The sequence below is a fragment of the Miscanthus floridulus genome, chromosome 8 (assembly GCF_019320115.1).
Source record: "Miscanthus floridulus cultivar M001 chromosome 8, ASM1932011v1, whole genome shotgun sequence".
NCBI lineage: Eukaryota > Viridiplantae > Streptophyta > Magnoliopsida > Poales > Poaceae > Miscanthus > Miscanthus floridulus.
Genome location: NC_089587.1, coordinates 24,025,372 through 24,045,795, shown reverse-complemented (window position 1 = coordinate 24,045,795; position 20,424 = coordinate 24,025,372). Strand labels below are relative to the sequence as shown.

At 42.7% G+C, this 20,424-nt stretch overlaps 1 protein-coding gene and 1 non-coding gene across 2 annotated transcripts; both read right to left on the bottom strand.

The window, feature by feature from the left end:
* Window positions 1-2,027: 2,027 nt before the first annotated feature.
* On the bottom strand, window positions 2,028-7,232 carry LOC136471363 (ribosomal RNA-processing protein 8-like). Its single transcript, XM_066469089.1, has 9 exons — window positions 6,744-7,232; window positions 6,147-6,208; window positions 5,715-5,766; window positions 5,461-5,575; window positions 5,249-5,343; window positions 4,139-4,245; window positions 3,941-4,055; window positions 2,433-2,477; window positions 2,028-2,350 (listed from the first exon to the last, which is right to left on the bottom strand). The coding sequence occupies exons 1-9, from the start codon at window positions 6,957-6,959 to the stop codon at window positions 2,282-2,284; spliced, it is 876 nt and encodes a 291-aa protein (XP_066325186.1). The 5' UTR covers window positions 6,960-7,232; the 3' UTR covers window positions 2,028-2,281.
* A 3,249-nt stretch (window positions 7,233-10,481) lies between these two features.
* On the bottom strand, window positions 10,482-10,588 carry LOC136478599 (small nucleolar RNA R71). Its single transcript, XR_010764322.1, has one exon. It is a non-coding gene; the product is annotated as a small nucleolar RNA R71 (small nucleolar RNA).
* Window positions 10,589-20,424: the final 9,836 nt, after the last annotated feature.

Genomic DNA, 20,424 nt, shown 5'->3' with positions numbered 1-20,424 from the left:
GCCCAGCCTCTACGAAGATTGAAATAAGAAAATAGTTCTGGTCGGTATCCGTGGGGGACGACAGTGAGGAACCATCCTCCTTTTCACTCTTGGGACCATCGCTATGTAATATGATGATGTTCAAATATTATTTTTATAAATAAAATATTTAATACTATTATTTTATAAGTATGCAGTGTACTAGGTGCACTGTACTCCTAAATAAACGCCACCCATATCGTTTAGGCTCTGAACAGTGAATTAAACATTGCTCGATGTCCCCGCTCTAATGGGGTTGTAAGGGCGTGTTTGATGGGCTGGTCCGGCAGCCTGGCTGCGCTCTCGGCCTGCAAGTCGCCCTGTTCGATATCCTGGACTCACCATCGGGCCAGGCCTAGCTCGTGCAAAACTCCTTCTCTCTCCTGGCTCCAGGGAAACGACATCCCCTCCGTTTTTTGGCGGCTTGGCTCGCTTGAGTGCTCGAGTGCGACGTAGTGCGGCGTAGAGTCACCTCCCGGCTCTCACCGCTCCCTTCTTCTCCGTCTACTGGGACACGGCGGAGGCCCGCTCCTTCGTCACCGACGCCGGCACCGCTTCGTGTCGCGCTCGCGCTAGGACACGGCGAGCTCGTGCTGCTGCCCCGCGGTGGCGAGGCGGCGTGCGACGTCCGGCGCCGCGCCCTGCGCCCTGCTCAGCCGCCGCGCGCGGCGGTGGAGGCGAGGAGGACCCGCGCGCGGCCGGTGGCGGCGAGGAGGACACGCCCTCGGAGCACCGCCACCCATCCAGCGCGCACGTGGCCGGCCACACTCGAGCGCCCATCGCCTCGACCATCACCGTAGTCATGTCCGTGATAGGTCCCTGGTGCTCTTCCTCCATTTGGTTGCCAACTCTGGGACCCCGGGTCGCCGGAACGCGCCACGCCGCCGCCGTCTCAGGCACCCGCGCGTGGCCGGCCTCGCCGCTCAAGGTGCTCATGTCCAGGCCGGCACTGCCGCAGCCCGCGGGCCCCGCAGCGGTGCCGCCGCCTTGCACCGCCGCCGCTCACGTGCGCGCGCGCCGGCAGGCCACCGGCCGTCGGGTTAATCGCCCTGCGAGAGGGAGGTGCGGCCGGTGCTCAAGCTGGGCATGGTGTCGCCGGCCGATGCCAGCCATGTCACCCATGCCGGTGCTCAAGCTGGGCATGCATGGAGGATCTGCTGGAGCACAAGGAGGCCACCGAGCACGAGCTGCGCGAGGCCTTCTACGTGTTCGGCCGCGACGAGGACGTGTGCGGCGATGGCTGTGGTGGAGGAGCAGCTGGTCCGTGACGCCTGGCAAGTGCTCGAATGCCGACAAGAGAGTGAGGGGAGGTAACGTCACCATATTCCAGATGCAAGGTTACCGTATCCATATGTGCATCCTATCAAACACGATCCCAACTCGGCCTGGCTCAGAAGAAACAGGACATCAAACAAGCGAGGCTGCACCATTCGAGTCGGGCTTAAGCTGGCCACAGCCAGACCACTCGGCCGGGCCGGGAAGGACCACGATATCAAACACGCCTAAGTGACGTCTCCAGCAGCTGCTCTACAACGACGACCTCAATTGTACACAGGGAGAAAATACACTAGGGCCCCCTGGCAAGGCACGTCCTCAAGTGCTCCGACGAAAGAGCCTAAGCACTGAGGGCCATCTTTGTAGCTTCAGCTCTTAACCTCAAGACAGCTCAGGCACCTCTACAGTTCATTAAAAAAAGCTCCTCCTAAGAACAAAAGGCTCCTTCTAAAAACAGCTTTGACTCCACTACTGCTTATAAAAAAAAAAACTCCACTACTGTTTATTAAAAAAAAAAACTCCTTCTAAAGTGTTTAGTCCAGCTCCTTTGCAGAAGTGCTACAGGAGCCAAAACCGGAGCCATGCCAAATAGCCACTAGGCCTCATCTATCCTAGAAAATCTAGATCGCCGTTCAAATCAGATCCTGGGGATTCAGTTCAAATTTGGGCTGGATCCTACAAACTCCGAAGCACATTTTTTTTCAAGCTGATCCAGAATTCCAGATTGAAAAATGAAAATGGTCCAGATGTTCGTTCGCTGGACCATACACAAAATTTGCAGCATGTGAAACATAGACTTGAATTATATATGATCTGCTTCCATACATGTAAGACGCAGCTAATGTGAAAAATAATGGAATAGCCTGACATACAAATGCAGCCATGCAGGTACGGAGGACCTAATCTAGACATGACACTTCAGTTTGACGAAACTTTTAAAGAGCCCTACTACAAGTACAGTATTACTTGTGGATATGAGACAATCGGCTCATCGCCGTTTGTACAAGCACGGTTTCAACTGGGGCCAATCGATGCCCTTTGCCACCTTACTTTTTTCCTGCAGGGGCATGGTAAGCCACTGAATTCAGCATGAAGGCCAAGTGATCTAGGTAGTTAAGGTAGCAAAAACTGAAACTAACCTTTTTCCTGAAGCAGAAAAGAATGAACATTTTATTTTTCACATCCTGCAGAAATGATACCAATTGCCAATTAGAAAGTATTATCAGAATCATCTATTATCAAGCAAATGGAGTGTAATCTTCCATCAATAAAAAAATGCAATGTATATAAGAAATTATGAAGGTGCCAGAATAGAAGGGACTGAACAAACTTCTAGTCCATTACAGAGGTTCACATGTAAAACATGGCAATCACAAATCAATGCAAAATTTTCACAAACCAGCATTGCATACCAGCTCCACAAATAGTAGTTAACAAACTGATTAGTTCTCAGGAGTATTGCAAGGATGCAACGAGCAAAGCTCTCAGAGTCATAATCTAATATTACTCAATACATTGGAGTCACATAGCGCCACCGTATATTTAGGTAACCCAGCTATTTTCATTCTACAGGATATAATGTCCGTGAACCGTGATGATACAATATAGTTGTGCCTGTCATATGGTATTTACCCACACACGCTATCTTGTGTTAGACACCACACAAACCATAACAAAAAATAAACCAGGAGACAACAATGAATGGAATGGATCATGCAAGCAAGATATATTAATTTTCAGCCAAAAACTGCAACTCTGCAACTGAACCAAAATATCAAATTGAAGAAATTCACAGGCAAGCATTTGATGTGCTCTTTTATCAGGCCATGAATGATTCTTATATACGTTGCAGCAAGAGGCGGAGTGTGTTTGCCCTCTCAAGGAGGCTCTGGAGAATTATGTCAAATAAATTAACTCTTGTTTTTTCAGCAAAAAAAAATAATAATAATAATAACTCTTGTTTGATTTTCCTGATCAGCTACCCTTCATATATATAAGGTTGGCCCATTAGGCCATTAAAACATATTCAAGTTTTACAACCAATCTCAACTAAACCAAGGCTAACTAATCTCCTAACAATTAGCTAACTTAACTTCCAATCCAACTCTATCTCTAAGAGCAACACGAAGAACCTCTTTATATCCTATCTAATTGATAGGAATAGAGATTTTGGTGGAAAATACCCTCCAACAGCTTCTTTAATTAGATCTCCAAATAAAACTATCCTTTATTACGGATTTCTCGCTAGCTAAAGATGGAGAGCGGGGTTGGCTCTCTATAGTGCGTACAAGATATAGACAAGTTGGAGGGTGAAAAAATATAGAGAGCTACTTTATTCAAATGCCTGTCCAAATGATGATTTAGATAGTGAGTTTAAGAAAGACTCTTAGAGATGCTCTAAACATGCCTAATGCTTGCCGATGTGCTTCTTGCGTCGCCAATATTGTGGGCCCAGGAAGGCATACACAACAAGGCCATATGGTCGATCTTAGATATACAATTCTGGAGACTGGAAAGTAGATTGATTGGGTCCATAGAGAACCAATGCTAGTTAGCACCACATGTTTCAGTACTTGCAGGCGCTTATTGTATATACAAGTACTTCATAATAATATATCAAATTAAGAAGTCAGGTGAAAAAACAAACCTTTGAAACAAGCGAAAAGCCAAGCTGGATAATGGCTTTAGAAAACTTTTCAGGATCAGCACCTCCATTGTTTGGGTCTAGCCTACTTCGCACTTCAGCAATAACAAGCCAACCACTGCATAAACAAATCTATAAGTAAAGAAAACAAGAAGTAGCCCCTTTGCAGTAAGAGTTGCAGCAGCTAAAGGTTAAGCAAACCTTGGCTTCAGAACCCTATTTGCTTCCTCTAAGTAACTTGGATAGTTGATTCCCATCAAAGAAAGACAAAATATTGCAACATCTATAGAAGATGGCTCCAATGGAGTCTGCAGAGATGCCAAAAAAAAGAAGGAAGAAGTTTAGTTCAATTAATTATTTGCACACTAGTCAAAGATTCAGTGAACAATTTATTCAGTCTGACTACTCCTAGGTTCATCCTGGAAAAAAGGCAGAATATATAATGGAAGAACAGGAGATCTCTTTGGACACTCTCTTCGAAGTTCGAATAGAGAAGTCATGTGTCTTAAAATTAATTCAACACTAGGATGATGACGAAATATTGGATGTTGTTACGAATCAATCTTTTTTTTAGAGAGAGAGAAAGGGGGTTGTGGGGGGGGGGGGGGGGGGGGGGGGGGGGGAGGGGGGCGCTCATAAGAACCATAGGAACTCATTTGGGGGCGCTCATAAGAACCATAGGAACTCATTTGGTGAAGTGAAGGATCATCAACGAACAATGAACAATAAGTGATCTATCGTTCTAACTCGGTCATCAGACACTTCAATTTCCTAAGTTAGTGAATGCGACACTGATGCAATTATGTCATATTAAAGAATACATAAAACAAAGTTTTTGCTTAATCGATGCACATCACCTCAAAGAAACTACATTAGCTTAGCTATGTTACCTTCAACTCATCCATCAAAACTAAATATTCAATTAAGCTAGCTTTTACCAAAAAATAAAAAATCGAATATTAACATCAAGGAAATATAGTTCTAGAAATTCTTTATTCACGTAAAAACATAGTACCATGGTAGATAAACTGTTCAACTGCAACTCTGCAGGTTCGTAAAAAATGAATAGCGCTGAAATGGTCTTGTACAAAAATATTGTCAAAATATGGACCATTCTTGCTCATGCAACAAACCCCCGCGATGTTGTTCTCAACCATTACCAAGAATCATGCAAAAACCACAAGGATGGCAAAGAACCACCAGGAAAACGTTTAGCAAACTAACATAAAGGACAGATAGCTAACAGAAGGACAGATAGCTAACAGTGCAAATCATAAGAAAGGTATTATGCAGCTTGCAGCCAGTGCTTACATGAGCCATATCACAAGCAATCACTGAAGGATCATCTGAAACAAGATCAATGGAGAAAACCTTGTTCTTCACATTTTTTGCAACTGCGGCATTGCCTGGGAAATATGAATAATTGAATAGTATTCTCATAATTGTGCCAGGGAAATAAAAAGATGTAACAAGGAGGAAACTTGCAAGAAGCACCAGCTACAGGACAGTAAGATTAATCTTACCACAGCCAAAATCAGCAACAGTCCATGATGCATTGTGACTCTTCAACCAATTGATTATTACATTCACTGGCTGTTCAGGCCAGTGTGACATCTGCTCTTGATATCCTGTATGATACTAAGAGAGAAACGTGAATTCAAGCATGTACCTCATGGTTAATTAGTTGCTTGAATGAATCCTTTTTTGCATAATAATCACAGCAATAAATTTTTGAGACAGATACTAGTATTAAAGCAAGAATAAAATAATAACGTACCACATCAAAAAGATTAGGGTCATTTTTGAAGTAGTCAAACGCATCCTCTCCACTGAGAAAGATAAAGAATATATATGTGAAGATGTGAATGAAACGTGATAAGTGAAGCTCTGCTGTCTATGGATTCCAATCCAAGGTCTAACAGACCTTTAGTAATTCAGTACAGTATGCTTTACTAATGATAAGGCAACCAGCATATAAAGTCATATGGGGAAATTGTTAGCATTAGCAAATCACAGAAAGTAGGAGGTAATGAGACACAATATCACTATCATGAATTATCATCATTTGTAGAGAATAGGAGCTAACAGACAACCATGTATGCATTGTATAATGATTGTCATATGCAATCACAGAAAGTATAGCATTCAAGCCATTCATCAAGACATAAAAAAATCAATCAAAAACAAGTGTGATGCGTAGAATGCAAACCTGCAAGTGTATAGCTTCTCGTTTAACATTCTGAAATGACCACCAGATAACCTTGCACGCATCTAAGATGTCAGCAAACAACAAACAGATTAACAGATTGGTTAGTTCACAGAAAACAATGAAAGTACCAAACAGGGATAAACTCTATAATGAAGCCATATAGATGTAAGTCAGGTTTAAGTGCTTAACAACTCCTGCCATCAAGAATTCACAGTGCTAAATTTATGAAGTAGAACCAAATGAACGCCAACTGTTATTTTTTTGTGCGAACTGGAGCAATGCACTAAGATACAGCAATGCACAGAACAAGGGGCTTTCCTTCATTTAGTTATGCTTTTTTTTCTGCAGCTTGTCATAATCAAAGATGCAAAAGGACTACCAGCACAATATCACAGAACTGACCGTCATATACTATATAAAAACACTAATACATTAATCATCACATAAAGCACACTTGTTAACACTGGCGTTGCACATACATAGATTTTTGTTGTCCCCAATAAGCAGGCGAGGGATTCGATATAGTTTGCAACCCAAACCCTCTACTGCACCACTGAACACTCCCTCCAATCCGGCCATCCAGGTAAGATAGATTACCTTGTCCAGTAGGCTCGAGGTGTTGCCTCTCTTCGGCATGGCGGCGGCCTGGCTAGCGATGTCCTTGCGCCGCCGCTTGACCGGTGGGGACGCCGGTGTTGGGGGCGCAGCCGCCGGAGGAAGCCCCTTCTGCGAGGAAAGCTTTTTGCGATTCCGGACGCCCCCTCGCCGGCGCCGCTTGCGGCCGGCGGCGGCCGACTCTTGCGGTGGATCCATGGGAGCGGGAGAGGGCTGCGCGAGCCGCGGCCCGCGAGGATTGTCCAAATTCCGGGTCGTGCGGCCGACGTTGTGGCCCACTGTCAGCCTAAGCTAGCCTGACACGGGGCGATGAAGCTCACAGCAGGGACGCACGCCGCAGCCGCCGCCACGACTGCGCGCAGAGCCGCGGAGGAGATAGCACCGCGCCGCCGCCACGCTCCGGTCGAGTCTGTGTGTGGGAGTTGCAGAGTGGTGGGGGGCTGGGCCGCTGGGGGCGCGGGACACCGATGCCAACTAATTGGGCCACGGCGAGGACGCGAGGTTAGGCCAGGAGCCCAGGAGTGGGGGTGGCAGTGTCTGTGAGCCTGTGACTCATTTTGTTCGCTGGTAGTTCCGGTTAAGGGCATGGCTTGGGCTCCGGCTGCGACAGCAGCTTTTACCAAAGAGTCGGATAAATCCTGCCAAACAGTTTACGAAGAAAAATCGTTTTTTTAGCTTGAATAGTAAAGGAGCAGGAGCCCTTTTAATTAGGAACTTGAGCAAAAAAAAAAAAGTGACTCTTCATCGAGTGCTCCAGCTCCTTCATAGGAGCACTTGAAGATGAGAATTAACCGTGCTTCGCTGTGTGCATATGTTGTATGCGCTTATGATGAGCTGATAGCTAAATAGATTGTCCCTTTTATTTAGCACTAGCAAAATTGCTCGTGCCTCGTTGCAACGGAATATTTAAAAAATATTATAGTATTTATGGGCCCACACAAAAAATAATATCAGAAAATACATCATCAAAATACAATATAATACAAAGCATCAAATTATTATGTCGTATGCTACAGAAAAATAAATTGTCATCCGATGAATTAAATAGTATTAGTACTGATCTGAGCAGGCTTACTCCGGCGTTAGTTTAGTTAGCTTGGTCCCATCTTGTCCAGTATTGCTATTAGTGTGCCAGTGAGCCCTTTACATCAAGGTCACACATGCAAACCAATTGCTTGACCAATTAAAGCAGGACCTACATCCATCATCTAGTTTCATGGCTGAACAGCCCAAAATGCCTTTTTAAATTAATCGATAGGCGTAAAAAAAAATATAATCATAGGACCTGTGTCTGCAATGTATCATTCATTACTCATCGCCGACGACCCGAGTCCTCCCATATCAGTACATCGCAGTTCCCCTGTATCCGTAAGCCATTTTTTCGTCTATCAGCGATCGCTATCCACTCGCTCATCTCACTCAATAGCTCATCGTCCCATCAATTCTGTCCGCTCGTTTTGTGTCTTTTAGACTCGTTTGATACAACTCCTAGAATAGGTTTTTTTCGCTTTAACCAGTAGAGCAGCTCTACTCGTGGAGCTGAAACTGTTTTATAAAAATATTTGGTAAAATTACTCTTTACGGTTGACGTTGAAATATCTATAATGTCCTTTATTGACGGTAGTTATCATCCATCAAGAACCGTCAATATAACTTGAAATCATGTATAAAAATAATCACCAACATACACTTAGGGGTTTAAACTGACAATTTTTACGAGTATTGGTGAATCTATGTTTTTAGCATGATTTATCCAGAAAACCGTCAAGGTGGATCAAATCATCAAATTAAATCATACTTAACCGCAGCGAAAACTACCCCAGAAGGTTTCAGAAGACTTGAGAAGACACCACACCGAAGCGGAAGGCAAGGCCGGCCCCTAGGGCCCACCTGTCAACCCCCCGTTCGTATGTCCGTTCTCCACCGCCTTAAGGATTGCATCTACGTCGTTTATTTAAGTCGGTTTGATCTGAGGGCTCAGGATTGACGCCCCGGCCTATATATACCAGCCCATGCCCTCCTCCCTAAGGAATCTGCCATAAGTCAAGATCAGATCAGAAATCAGGGTTTTCAGAGAGAAGAGAATATAGCTCTAATTCTTTAAAGTTCTAGTATAGGCTAGCTAGCAAGATTCAAGTAGAGTTTGGGCTATTGCTCAGGATCCCGGATTCATCGTCTGGAAGCTGGTATATCCATTGTATCCTTTTTATTTATGACTTTGTGCTACTTCAATATTATGTTGTTATTTATTATGTTCCTAGTTTGCTCTAGTTATATGCTTGATATAGTCATGATTAATAATGAATATTTCCTAGTTTGGTCTAGTTATATGCTTGATATAGTCATGATTAATAATGAATATATATATATATATATATATATATATATATATATATATATATATATATATGTTTGCAAAGCGCTTAGCTCAATACTCGAGTGAGTTAAGTGGTCAACATTATGTAAGCGTGGTGCTTAAATATTATTTACCTGTGGATGCATTCTACACTTTGGGTCATGCGGTAGATCGCGGATGTGACACCCCCGTTGAGTTCTTTGTAGTCCACTCCTCGTTTGTAGAGCAAGTAGAACCCCGTTGCGAAGGAAGTCAAGCTCTGTTCTTGATCTTCCTTAGTAATGTTCCTTATGCATAGATACAGAGTTAGTTATGCTATAGATGAGAGTGTATATATTTGGATGTACAAAAGACTTAGTAAATAAGGAATGACTTAGCAATCTTTTGCTCTTAACTAATCTCCTGCCTAGCCATACTACATTTATGAGTATCTATTCCTATCTCTGGATTACTAACAATGCCTTATGCTTATTATTTATTTATCATTTGACTTACCCTGCTATAGCATGAGAGTTAATAATCTTGTCATAAGTATGCATATTTGTCAATATCTCTTGCCATCCCGTCGCTCTTTCTTGTGGATAAAATATAAATAACGATACCTGATATACTCTCGGGTGAAATGCTACAATGGTATATTATCTGTACGCTTGCAAATTACTTAATATATATATAAATTTACAAGTGTTCTCAATAATTACTAACAATGCATTTCGGGCATCATTGCTATGGATGACAACTTAGTAAAGAGTGATGCTAAGAAATGCCAACAAGCATTTCTGGCGCCGTTGCCGGGGAGGGGCACATGGCTAAAGAGAATTGATCAAATAAATATTTATTGATGAAATCATAACACCTCTGTTTTAGCTGGCTTACCCTTGTTTGTCTTTGTTCATATCTTATACAGGGTATTGCAGGATTGGTTCTGATTCATCAACAAGTTCCATCAATCACAATCAAACCAATCAAGAGGAAGCTCAACATCAGTTTCTAAAGCTATGGCTAAAAAGACTCTACGTGAATTCTTTGCTCCAAGCACTAAGAGCATCCACACTGGGCCAACACTCCAAACTAACAACCTTGAGTTCGAGCTCAAGTCAAGCCTCATTAACATGGTGCAAGCTACTCCATTTAGCAGAAAGGCACATGAAAATGCTAGTGCTCATCTTTAGAATTTTTTGGAGATTAGCAACACAATCACCATCAAGGAGATCACTCAAGACATTATACTACTCCACCTGTTTCCATTCTCATTAGTGGGAAGGGCAAAGCAGTGGTTCCACACCAATAAAGAAGACATCAACACATGGGCAAAGTGTTCAAAGGCCTTTCTAGCAAAGTTTTACTCTATAGGCAAGATCAATGCCTTAAGAGGAAAGATTTCTAATTTCCAACATTAGAAAGGAGAGACCATTCTAGAGGCATGGAAATGTTTCCAAGAATATATTTTAGATTGTCCTTATCATGGGATGAAAGATTGGTTGCTAATACAAAGCTTTTACCATGGATTAACTTAGAAAGCTCATGAACAACTGGATGCTACTGCTGAAGGATCATTTGTCACTCACCCTTGGAGAAGCTGAAACTCTCATGGAGAAGATAGCCTCTAATCAAGGCTGGTCTCAATGCAATATTGAAGCATGCAATAAGAGCGAAGAAGTAGTAGAAGAGGTGTGTGCACTATCAACTAAGATGGACGTCTTGTTGAATTAGCCTGAATAGCGAGCCAATTACAAGAAAGATCGTCAGGCCATACAAGATGCTTTTAATTCCCAAAACATATGTAGAGAATATTTGGGGGTTGATTTCCCCAAATCTCAAGAAGATATAAACATCGTCGTCAATAATTCTGCTCCACAACAATAGAGGCAAGGATGAAATCAACAACAACAACGGTCAACTTACCAAGGTAAGTACCTAGGTAATTATCCCTCTAATCCTAAGCAACCATCCTTGAGAGACTTGATCGTAGAACAAGCTAGGATTAATGACAATATTTCTAAGAAGCTTGCTTTTAATGATAAGATCCTAGAAAACATAAATATCAAAATGGATAGTTTTTCTTATGCTATAAAAGACCAACTTAGCTATAGTAAAAAGATAGAATCACAATTAGCTCAGTTGGCCGCTGCTACGCCTTTTGCCACTAACCTTGAGAAGGTCAATGCCATAACCACAAGACGAGGCAAGTCTACTTGTGATCTGCCATATCCGACATGGACATCGGTGGCAGCACAAAGAGGAGAAGAAGGGCGATGAAGTTGAAGAAGTCGAGCCACTATCACAGGAAATGATGCAAGATTTTCATGACACCACCTTCCTATCGTTTCCACATAGAAATTGAAAAGCCAAAATGGATGAGCAATTTGATAAGTTTATAGAGGTAATTCAAAAGCTATATATCAATATTCCTCTACTAGATGCCATATAGGTACCCACCTATGCGAAGTACCTCAGAGGCATCCTGAACAACAAGAGACCACTGCCCACCACTGATGTAATCAAGTTAATGGAGGAGTGTAGTGCGGCCATCCTGAACACATCACCTGTCAAGAAGGATCCAGGATGTCCCACTATTGATTGTTCGATCAGAAACTAAAACTTTTAGAATGCGCTATGCGATCTTGGAGCAAGTGTCAGTGTCATGCCCAAGAAGGTTTTCGACAAGCTCAACTATTCAATGCTTACGCCAACATCGATGTGCCTGCAACTAGCCAACCAAACAATTTGCTATCCTATAGGAATCGCAGAGAATATTTCAGTAAAAATAAGAAATTCCTTTGTTCCAGTGTATTTTATAGTACTTGACATGCAGAAGGATATGAAGACACCCATCATTCTTGGGAGGCCCTTTCTAAGCACTACAAATACACACATTGATGTCGGAGCCAGAGAAATTAAATTCCATATCAATGGCAAGGAAGAGCGATTCACCTTCAAGCTAAGATCGGAACAATGCTCTAATTTGAAATGGTGTGAGAATCAAGTACAATCATCAAGGTCTCCATCTCTGAGACCGACTGATGCACCCAAGGAATAAATAAAACTGGAGATGTCAAAGTGTTCTTTTGTATCTTCTAGCATGTCAAATAATTCATCTTTAGTAGGTTCATCATCATCACTATCACTATCATTTTTATTATCATGTTCATTATCACTTCCATCATCACAAGTTTGTACCTTAGTGGCCTTAGCCATGAAGCATGATGGAGTGTCAAAGAGAGAAGGCTTTTCATTGATTGCAATGCTTGCAAGTGCCTTCTTGTTGGTGGTCTTGTCATCATCACTATCATCATCATCACTTGAGGAAGCATCACTATCCCAAGTGACCACATATGAACCACCCTTCTTCTTCTTGAAGGTCATCTTGTCCTTCTTCTCTTTCCTTTCCTTCTTGTCCTTCTTCTTGTTTTTCTTGTTGTCATCATTATTGTCGCTATTGTATGGACATTGAGCAACAAGATGATCTTTGCTTCCACATTTGAAGCACCTTCTTGACTCTTCCTTGTTCTTGGATGAAGATTTCTTTCTTCTAGCATGGTACCCTTTCTTCATCATGAACTTGCCAAATTTCTTAACAAAGAGAGCCATCTTCTCATCATCATCATCAACCCATGAGCCATCATCTTCACTTGATGTATCTTGCTTTGCCTTGCCCTTGGATGATGTGGCCTTAAATGCCACGCTCTTCTTCTTCTTCTCATCCTTCTTCTCATCTTTCTTCTCCTTCTTTTCTTCCATCTCATCATCATCTATATGTATCATCGGTCATTATATCTCCCAACACTTGGTTTAGTGTTATGGTGTCCAAACCACTCCTTACTAGAATAGTAACCAATGTGCCAAATCTTGAAGGTAAACATCTCAAGAACTTGTGGGAGAAGTTCTTGTCCTTCACCTCTTCTCCAAGTGCTTTGAGATCATTGACAAGCACTTGAAGCCTATGGAACATCTCCGGCACACTCTCATCCTCCTTCATCTTAAAGCTTGCAAACTTCTCTTTAAGAATGTATGCCTTTGCACCCTTCATGGCTTGAGTGCCTTCAAATGATTCTTCCAACTTCTTCCAAGCCTCATGAGGCATCTTAATATTCTTGATTTGCTCAAATGTTCTCTCATCAATTGCATCATGAATGGCACTTAGAGCAATATCATTATTTTGGAGAAGCACTTCTTCGGCCGCGGTGGGATTCTCCGGATCACCAATCTCAATTTTGGTTTCTACCACCTTCCACACTTTTCTATTGATTGACTTGATATGTGTAGTCATCTTTGATTTCCAATATGGATAATTTGTGCCATCAAATTAGTGTGGTCTTTTGGTGTTGTTGATTTGAGCTATTTTTACACCGAAGGTTGTTAAGCCTCAAATCACGGTGACCTCGGCTCTAATATCAATTGAAAGGTCCTAATGGCTAAAGGGGGGTGAACAGGCTATTAAAAATTTCTACAACAACACTTAACAAACCAGTTAGACAATTATGAGGCGAAGCAAGTGTTGCGCTAGCCTACTAAAAATGCAAGCCACCAACCACAATTCTAGTTTATATAGTTTCTATCTACACAAAAGCTATGTCACTATACTAAGTTAGTGTGCTCTCAAAAGATAACTAAAGAGCCACACTAACCAAACTAACAAGCTCTCACAACTAGCTACACTAAAGAGCTTGACAACTAGTTTACGGTAAGGTAAAGAGAGAGAGCAAGAAAGTTATACCGCCGTGTCGAGGAGTGAGCCAATCAATCATAAGAATCAATATCAATGAAGACCAATCACCTCAGAATCAAATAATGAACATAATGATTTTTTATCGAGATTCACTTGCTTGTCGGCAAGCTACTCCTCATTGTGGCTATTCACTCACTTGGAGGTTCACGTGCTAATTGGCATCACACGCCAAACCCTCAATAGGGTGTCGCACAACCAATACAAGATAAGGATCACACAAGCCACGAGCAATCCACTAGAGTACCTTTTGGCTCTCTGTCAAGGAAAGGTCAAGAACCCCTCACAATCACCATGATCGGAGCTAAAGACAAACACCAACCTCCGCTCGACGATCCTCACTGCTCTAAGTCATCTAGGTGGCGGCAACCACCAAGAGTAACAAGCAAATTCTGTAGCGAAACACGAACACCAAGTGCCTCTAGATGCAAACACTCAAGCAATGCACTTAGATTCTCTCCCAATCTTACAAAGATGATGAATCAATGATGGAGATGAGTGGAAGGGCTTTAGCTAAGCTCACAAGTGAAAGCTCTAGTTTGGTTTTGGTGAATTGATGAAACCCTAAGTGCTAACCTAGTTTATCAAGTGATTATGAGATAGGTAACACACTCCAAGTGGTGAAGCAAATGAAGATCATAGCATGATGATGATGATGCCATGATGATGATCAAATGCTTGGACTTGGAAAGAAGAAAGAGAAAAACAAAAAGCTCAAGGCAAAGGTATAAACCATAGGAGCTATTTTATTTTTGGTGATCAAGACACTTAGAGAGTGTGATCACATTTAGGTTTGATAGCCGTACTATTAAGAGAGATGAAACTCATATCGAAATGCGGTTATCAAAGTGCCACTAGATGCTCTAACTCATTGCATATGCATTTAGGATCTAGTGGAATGCTAACACCCTTGAAAATGTTTATCAAAATATGCTAACACATATGCACAAGGTGATACACTTGGTGGTTGGTACATTTGAGTAAGGGTGAAGAAGTTGGAGGTGAAAATGAGTTAGTCTTGCTGGTCATAAGGTGACCGGACGCTGGTCTCAGAGGGATCGGCGTGTCCGGTCAAGTGTGGCAATGAAGACACCAGTGTCGGTCTCTGACCGAATGCTGGGTATTGACTAACCGGACGCTGGCAGGGTGTGTCCGGTCCTATTGTTGGACAGCGTAGAGAAAAGTCACTATGTGATCGGACGCTGACAGGGTCCGGTCAAGCATGACCAGACGCGTCCGGTCGAAGAAAATCATTTCTGGAACCTTACTGAAAACGACCGAACGCTGGAGGCCAAGCGTCTGGTCAGTTTTGTGCGCTACGTCCGATCAACAGATGACTGTTGAAATCTGACAAATAGTATTTGAAGCAGGGGACACGTGGCATGAATCACGTGACCGGACACTGAGGGCCAGCGTCCGGTCGATCGGACCGGAGCGTCCGGTCACCCCGCGTTGTGCCCAGTGAAGGGGTACAATGGCTCTTTTTCGTGGGGGCTTCTATTTAAGCCCCATGTCCGGTGAAGCTCATACTTTTGGCCATTTTCATTGACATAGCAACCTTGTGAGCTTAGCCAAAGCCCTCTCGCTCATCTCCATCATTGATTCATCATATTTGTGAGATTGGGAGAGAATCCAAGTGCATTTCTTGAGTGTTTGCATCTAGAGGCACTTGGTGTTTGTGTTTTGCTGCGGGATTCACTTGTTACTCTTGGTGGTTACCGCCACCTAGATGGCTTGGAGCAGCGAGGATCGTCGAGCGAAGGGTGGTGATTGTCTCTGGCTCCGATCGTGGTGATTGTGAGGGGTTCTTGACCTTACCCCAGCGGAGAGTCAAAAGGTACTCTAGTGGATTGCTTGTGACATGTGAATCCAATTAGCGCGTGAACCTCCAAGTGAGTGAATCATCACAACGAGGACTAGCTCACCGGCAAGCAAGTGAACCTTGGTAAAAAATCATTGTGTTCATCATTGATTCTGAGGTGATTGGTCTTCATTGTTATTCATCCTTGTGATTGATTGGTTCCTTCATCTACCTGGCAGTATAATCTTCTTGATCACTCTCTTTACATTACCGCAAATTAGTTGTCAAGCTCTTTAGTGTAGCTAGTTGTGAGAGCTTGCTTGGTTGGTTGGTGTGGCTCTTTAGTTAGCCTTTGAGAGCACACTAACATAGGGTAGTGTCATAGCTAATGTGTGAATAGATACTATCTGAACTAGAATTGTGGTAGGTGGCTTGCATTTTGAGTAGGCTAGCGCAACACTTGCTTCGCCTCAAAATTGTCTAACCATTTTGTTAAGTGTTGTTGTAGAAATTTTTATTAGGCTATTAACCCCCCTCTAGCCATTAGGACCTTTCAACAAGGTTGCTATGTCAATGCAAATGGCCAAGAGGGTGAGCTAGAGCCGGCCTTGGGGCTTAAATAGAAGCCTCATGAAATAGAGCCGTTGTACCCCTTCACTAGGCACAACACGGGGTGACCGGACGCTCTGTTCATATCAACCAGACGCTGGACCTCAGCGTCCGGTCACATGATGCGTGCAACGTGTCCCCTCTCTTCAAATGTTGATCGCTCAATCTCAACGGTCATGTGACGATAGAACGCAGTAGCTCAAAGTGACCGAACGCTTGAAGGGACCATGACGCCTAAGAGGGGGGGGTGAATTAGGCGACTTAAAATTCTAACTCCAAAAACTATGGCCTCTTTTTCTAACTCTAGCAAAACCTATGTAAAAGATGAACTATCTAAATGTGCAACTATGGTTTTGCTAGTGAGTTGCTATCTCTACGGCAAAATAAGTAATGTAAACAATGTAAATGCAGAAGCTAAAGAGCAAGGTAGAGATAAGCAAACTCCTGTCGACCACTCCGGTATTTTTACTGAGGTATCGAGAAGCGCGCAAGCTTCCCCCTAGTCCTCGTTGGAGCCCCTCGCAAGGAATCCCTCATAAGGGCCAAGCTCCTGGTCGGGTAACTCCATAGATAGCCTCGGGCCTTCCCCATGCGCAAGTGGGTCTCCGATGTGCCTTCCGGCAAGCCTCTCCCGGATGCTCCCTGCCGTCTTCACTATCAAGCTTCTAGCCAAAACGCCGCGGGCCTTGTTCCCTCCAGTACACGGTGGCGGCCACACCACAAACATGGTTGGTGTGATCTCGTAAGATTTCAAGCCCCTCCGATGTACAACAATGGTGCTCGCAAGCACCGAGTGGTAAGAGGTATGCAAACCTCACTAAACACTAGGCCTAAACCTAGAGCAAGCACATGAGCGGTGGTCTAATCAACCTAAGCACTTTGCAAAGCACCTACGCTAATCATCTAATGAATCACTAAGCTCTATGCAAGTGGAGATCACTAAAATAGTGTATCAACACCCTTGGTATGTTTCCTTAGCTCCACGCATCTCAAATGGCCGGTTGGGGGTTGTATTTATAAGCCCCACTGAGAAAGTAGTCGTTGGGGTCGAATTCCCGCGAAACTGCTACTGACCGGACGCTAAATCATCCTGACCGGACGCATTCAGTCGTCCCGACCATTGAGCCGGCAATGTGCTGATCGAACGCTAGCCAGCGTCTGGTTGCCTGCCACTGGATGCATCCGGTCATAGATTTTCTGCTCTAGAACCTTTCTATACTCGATCGGACACTGATGTCCTACGTCCGGTCGGTTGCCAACAGTGTCTGGTCCAGTGTTCGGTCGCCTGTCTACCGAGCCACTTGCCTAGCATCCGGTTGTAGCGTCCAGTCGCTTGTCCAGCGTCCGGTCCAGCATCTGATCACCACAGTGAGCTCATTTCTTCACGATCTTGTGTATGGCTTGGTTCCAATCTTCATGCTTAGACTTTGCTTGATCTCTTGGGTCTTCTCTTGTGCTCCTAAGGTCTTGCTTGAGGTGTTGATCATCAGATCATCACGTCGCCTTCGTCCAAGTTACGTCTTGCACCCTATTCAACTACAAAACAAACACTTGCAAATTCATTAGTCCAATTTGGTTGTGTTAGTTATCAAACACCAAAATCCAAAGTAAATGGGCCAAGGGTCCATTTTCCTTACAATCTCCCCCTTTTTGGTGATTGATGCCAACACGACCAAAGCAAGCAAATAATAAGAATTTGGAAGTTAAAAACTACCTACTTGCTAGGATGCAATGCAAAGGGCAAGTTTATTTGATACTTAAAGATACCAATTGAAATCATATATGATATTAAGAGATACCAATTGAAATCAGTTGTAAGATACCAGTTAAAACTAAATGACAGGTTATCTTGCCCTTGCAAAAAATCCCCATGTGGCATTATGGATTCCTACAAATTTTACCATTACTTAGACTAATCCATAATCCACTTTCCTCCCTTTCTTGGACCATTACCACTTGTAGACATCAACTTGATGCTTGCCTTTGGTCCTTCAAATTCTCCCCCTTTAGCATCAAACACCGAAAAGGAAGACATTAGTAGCACAAGGGAGGGTCAAATTTCATGATCCTTTGTGTATAGAGTGAAATGGATCACAAAATTTGACTCTCACATTATATAAACTAAGCTCCCCCTAAATGTATGCATACATATGGTAGAAAGCAAATCATATGCATAATTAGCAATTTATTGCACAAGAGAGTTTAATCTATATAATGCATGGATAAAGCATATAAATATGAAATGAAATCAACATGATGATGCCAGTTGAAGAATGACGCTTAACTCTGGGGACTCCAATTTCCTTAAAATGAGACTACTACACATGTGATAGGTTTGAAAAATTGATACCATTTGAAAAAGTGTTAGTCTCAAAGCATCCAAGTTGTAGAAATACTCCCCCTAAATATGTGCACACAAATGTAGAATACTTTGTAGAAATTATGCACATTGATTTTAGAATAAAAAATACCACTTGAAAGATGACATCTCATGAATGTGAGAATCATTTTCAAAAAGATATCCAGGAGAGATTATCTACAATTTGGACTTTGGCACATATTAGATGAACAAAAGTAAGACAAGCTATGTGTCATGCTTCTAAGCAATTTTAAACCATGTAGGTTTGCTCCAAGGGTGGAAAATGAGACCGAGCAAGCCTACCATAAGATATACCTAGTGTATGCATGATAAAAGATATAAGCATGCAAATGCAAACCTAGGCATGAAGAGTAACTAGATGCTAAAAGATACCAATTATAGGAAAATCTAATTGCAAGATGTACCAATTAAAAAGTAATAACATCTAGTTACCTAACATGGGAAGGGGAATTTGGGTCCATAGTATTCACTAACCCACTTGGCAATGATTTTGTCCATCATGATGCACCCCATGAAATGCACCCACACTTTGCCAAGTCTCCAAATTCCCCGAAGTCTGACGGACTTCTCACTTCCCTTTCGGGATCCAAACCTTCTTGGTGCTCTTCATGTTTAAAATGATTTCCTTTGGCACCCAAAAGCGTTTGACCCCATAGTTGGCTTGCTTGTTCACCTTGATGGCCACCACCTTGTCATTTTTCTTCTTCTTCAAGAGATAAGGTGTGGAGGCCTTCTTGTCCACCTTATTGGTGTAGGTGTTGGAGAGCTTGCTTGTTTGCTTTTTCTCCTTCTTCTTTGCTCCTCCCCCATTCTTCACCTTGCACTCATAGGACTTGTGACCTTCCTTGCGGCACACGTAACAAACCATGGTTTGTCCTTCATCAAGCTTCTTCACTCCCTTAACGGTGTTATCTTGATGAAGTTGGGTTTGCTTCGCCTTGCCTTTCACTTGAGTCAAGTCCTTGGTGAGGCGAGCTACTTCTTGCTTGAGTTGCTCATTCTCTTTTGCAACCTCTTGTGTGCATGTATCTACAACAATTTTCTCAACATAAACTTGGTTGCACAAAGGTGAGTCTAAACATAAATCATTACAAGAAGTAGAGGCATCCTTTTTAGTCATGATAATGATAGAACTTTTCTTTTTAGATGCCTTGGTGGGGATTGTGCTAACGGCTTTAAGATTAGCAACTTTATTAGTTAGCTCATCACAATGTTTGCACATGGTTTCCCTTTTAGCAAGCAAACTATTATATGCTTCTTGTGAGCTAGCTAACTTTTCTTTTAATTTTTTATTTTTCTTTAAGAGTTGCTCATCATTGATTGTGCATGCATTTGTTGTTGCACTAGTCTCAAGTTTCTTAATTTTAGTAGATAGTTCAACATTGAAATTAGCAAAGTTCTCATATTATTCAAGCAAGATTTTGTATGCTTTTTATGAACTATCTAGCTTTTCTTTTAAACTTTTGAGCTTCTTTTATTGACTAGTGCAAACTTTAGCATAATTAAGATTTTCTTGCACAAGTTCATGATAAGAAGGCATATCATCATCACTATTACTCTCACTAGAGGAAGAGCTTTCGTTACCTCGTGCCATAAGGCACACATGAGAAGAGCTTGATGATGAGTGATTGCAGCCTCGCCTCTTGTGACGGGGTTCTTCACTTGAAGAATCATCCCATGATCTTATTGATGTGAGGGCTTGGTTCTTGCATGCCTTCTTTGTCTTGGGTGTGGGCTTGTTTGGACAAACTTCCACAAAGTGTCCCAACTCGCCGCATCCATAGCATCCTC

What these genes read in the sequence shown, in the direction of transcription:
- LOC136471363 (XM_066469089.1), bottom strand. Translation starts at nt 6,959, where the DNA reads ATGGATCCACCGCAAGAGTCGGCCGCCGCCGGCCGCAAGCGGCGCCGG. An exon ending in ACCCTAATCTTTTTGATGTG is followed by an intron (nt 5,576 to 5,714) that starts GTACGTTATTAT and finishes TTTCTCTCTTAG; the next exon opens with TATCATACAGGATATCAAGA. An exon ending in AATAGGGTTCTGAAGCCAAG is followed by an intron (nt 4,056 to 4,138) that starts GTTTGCTTAACC and finishes TTGTTTATGCAG; the next exon opens with TGGTTGGCTTGTTATTGCTG.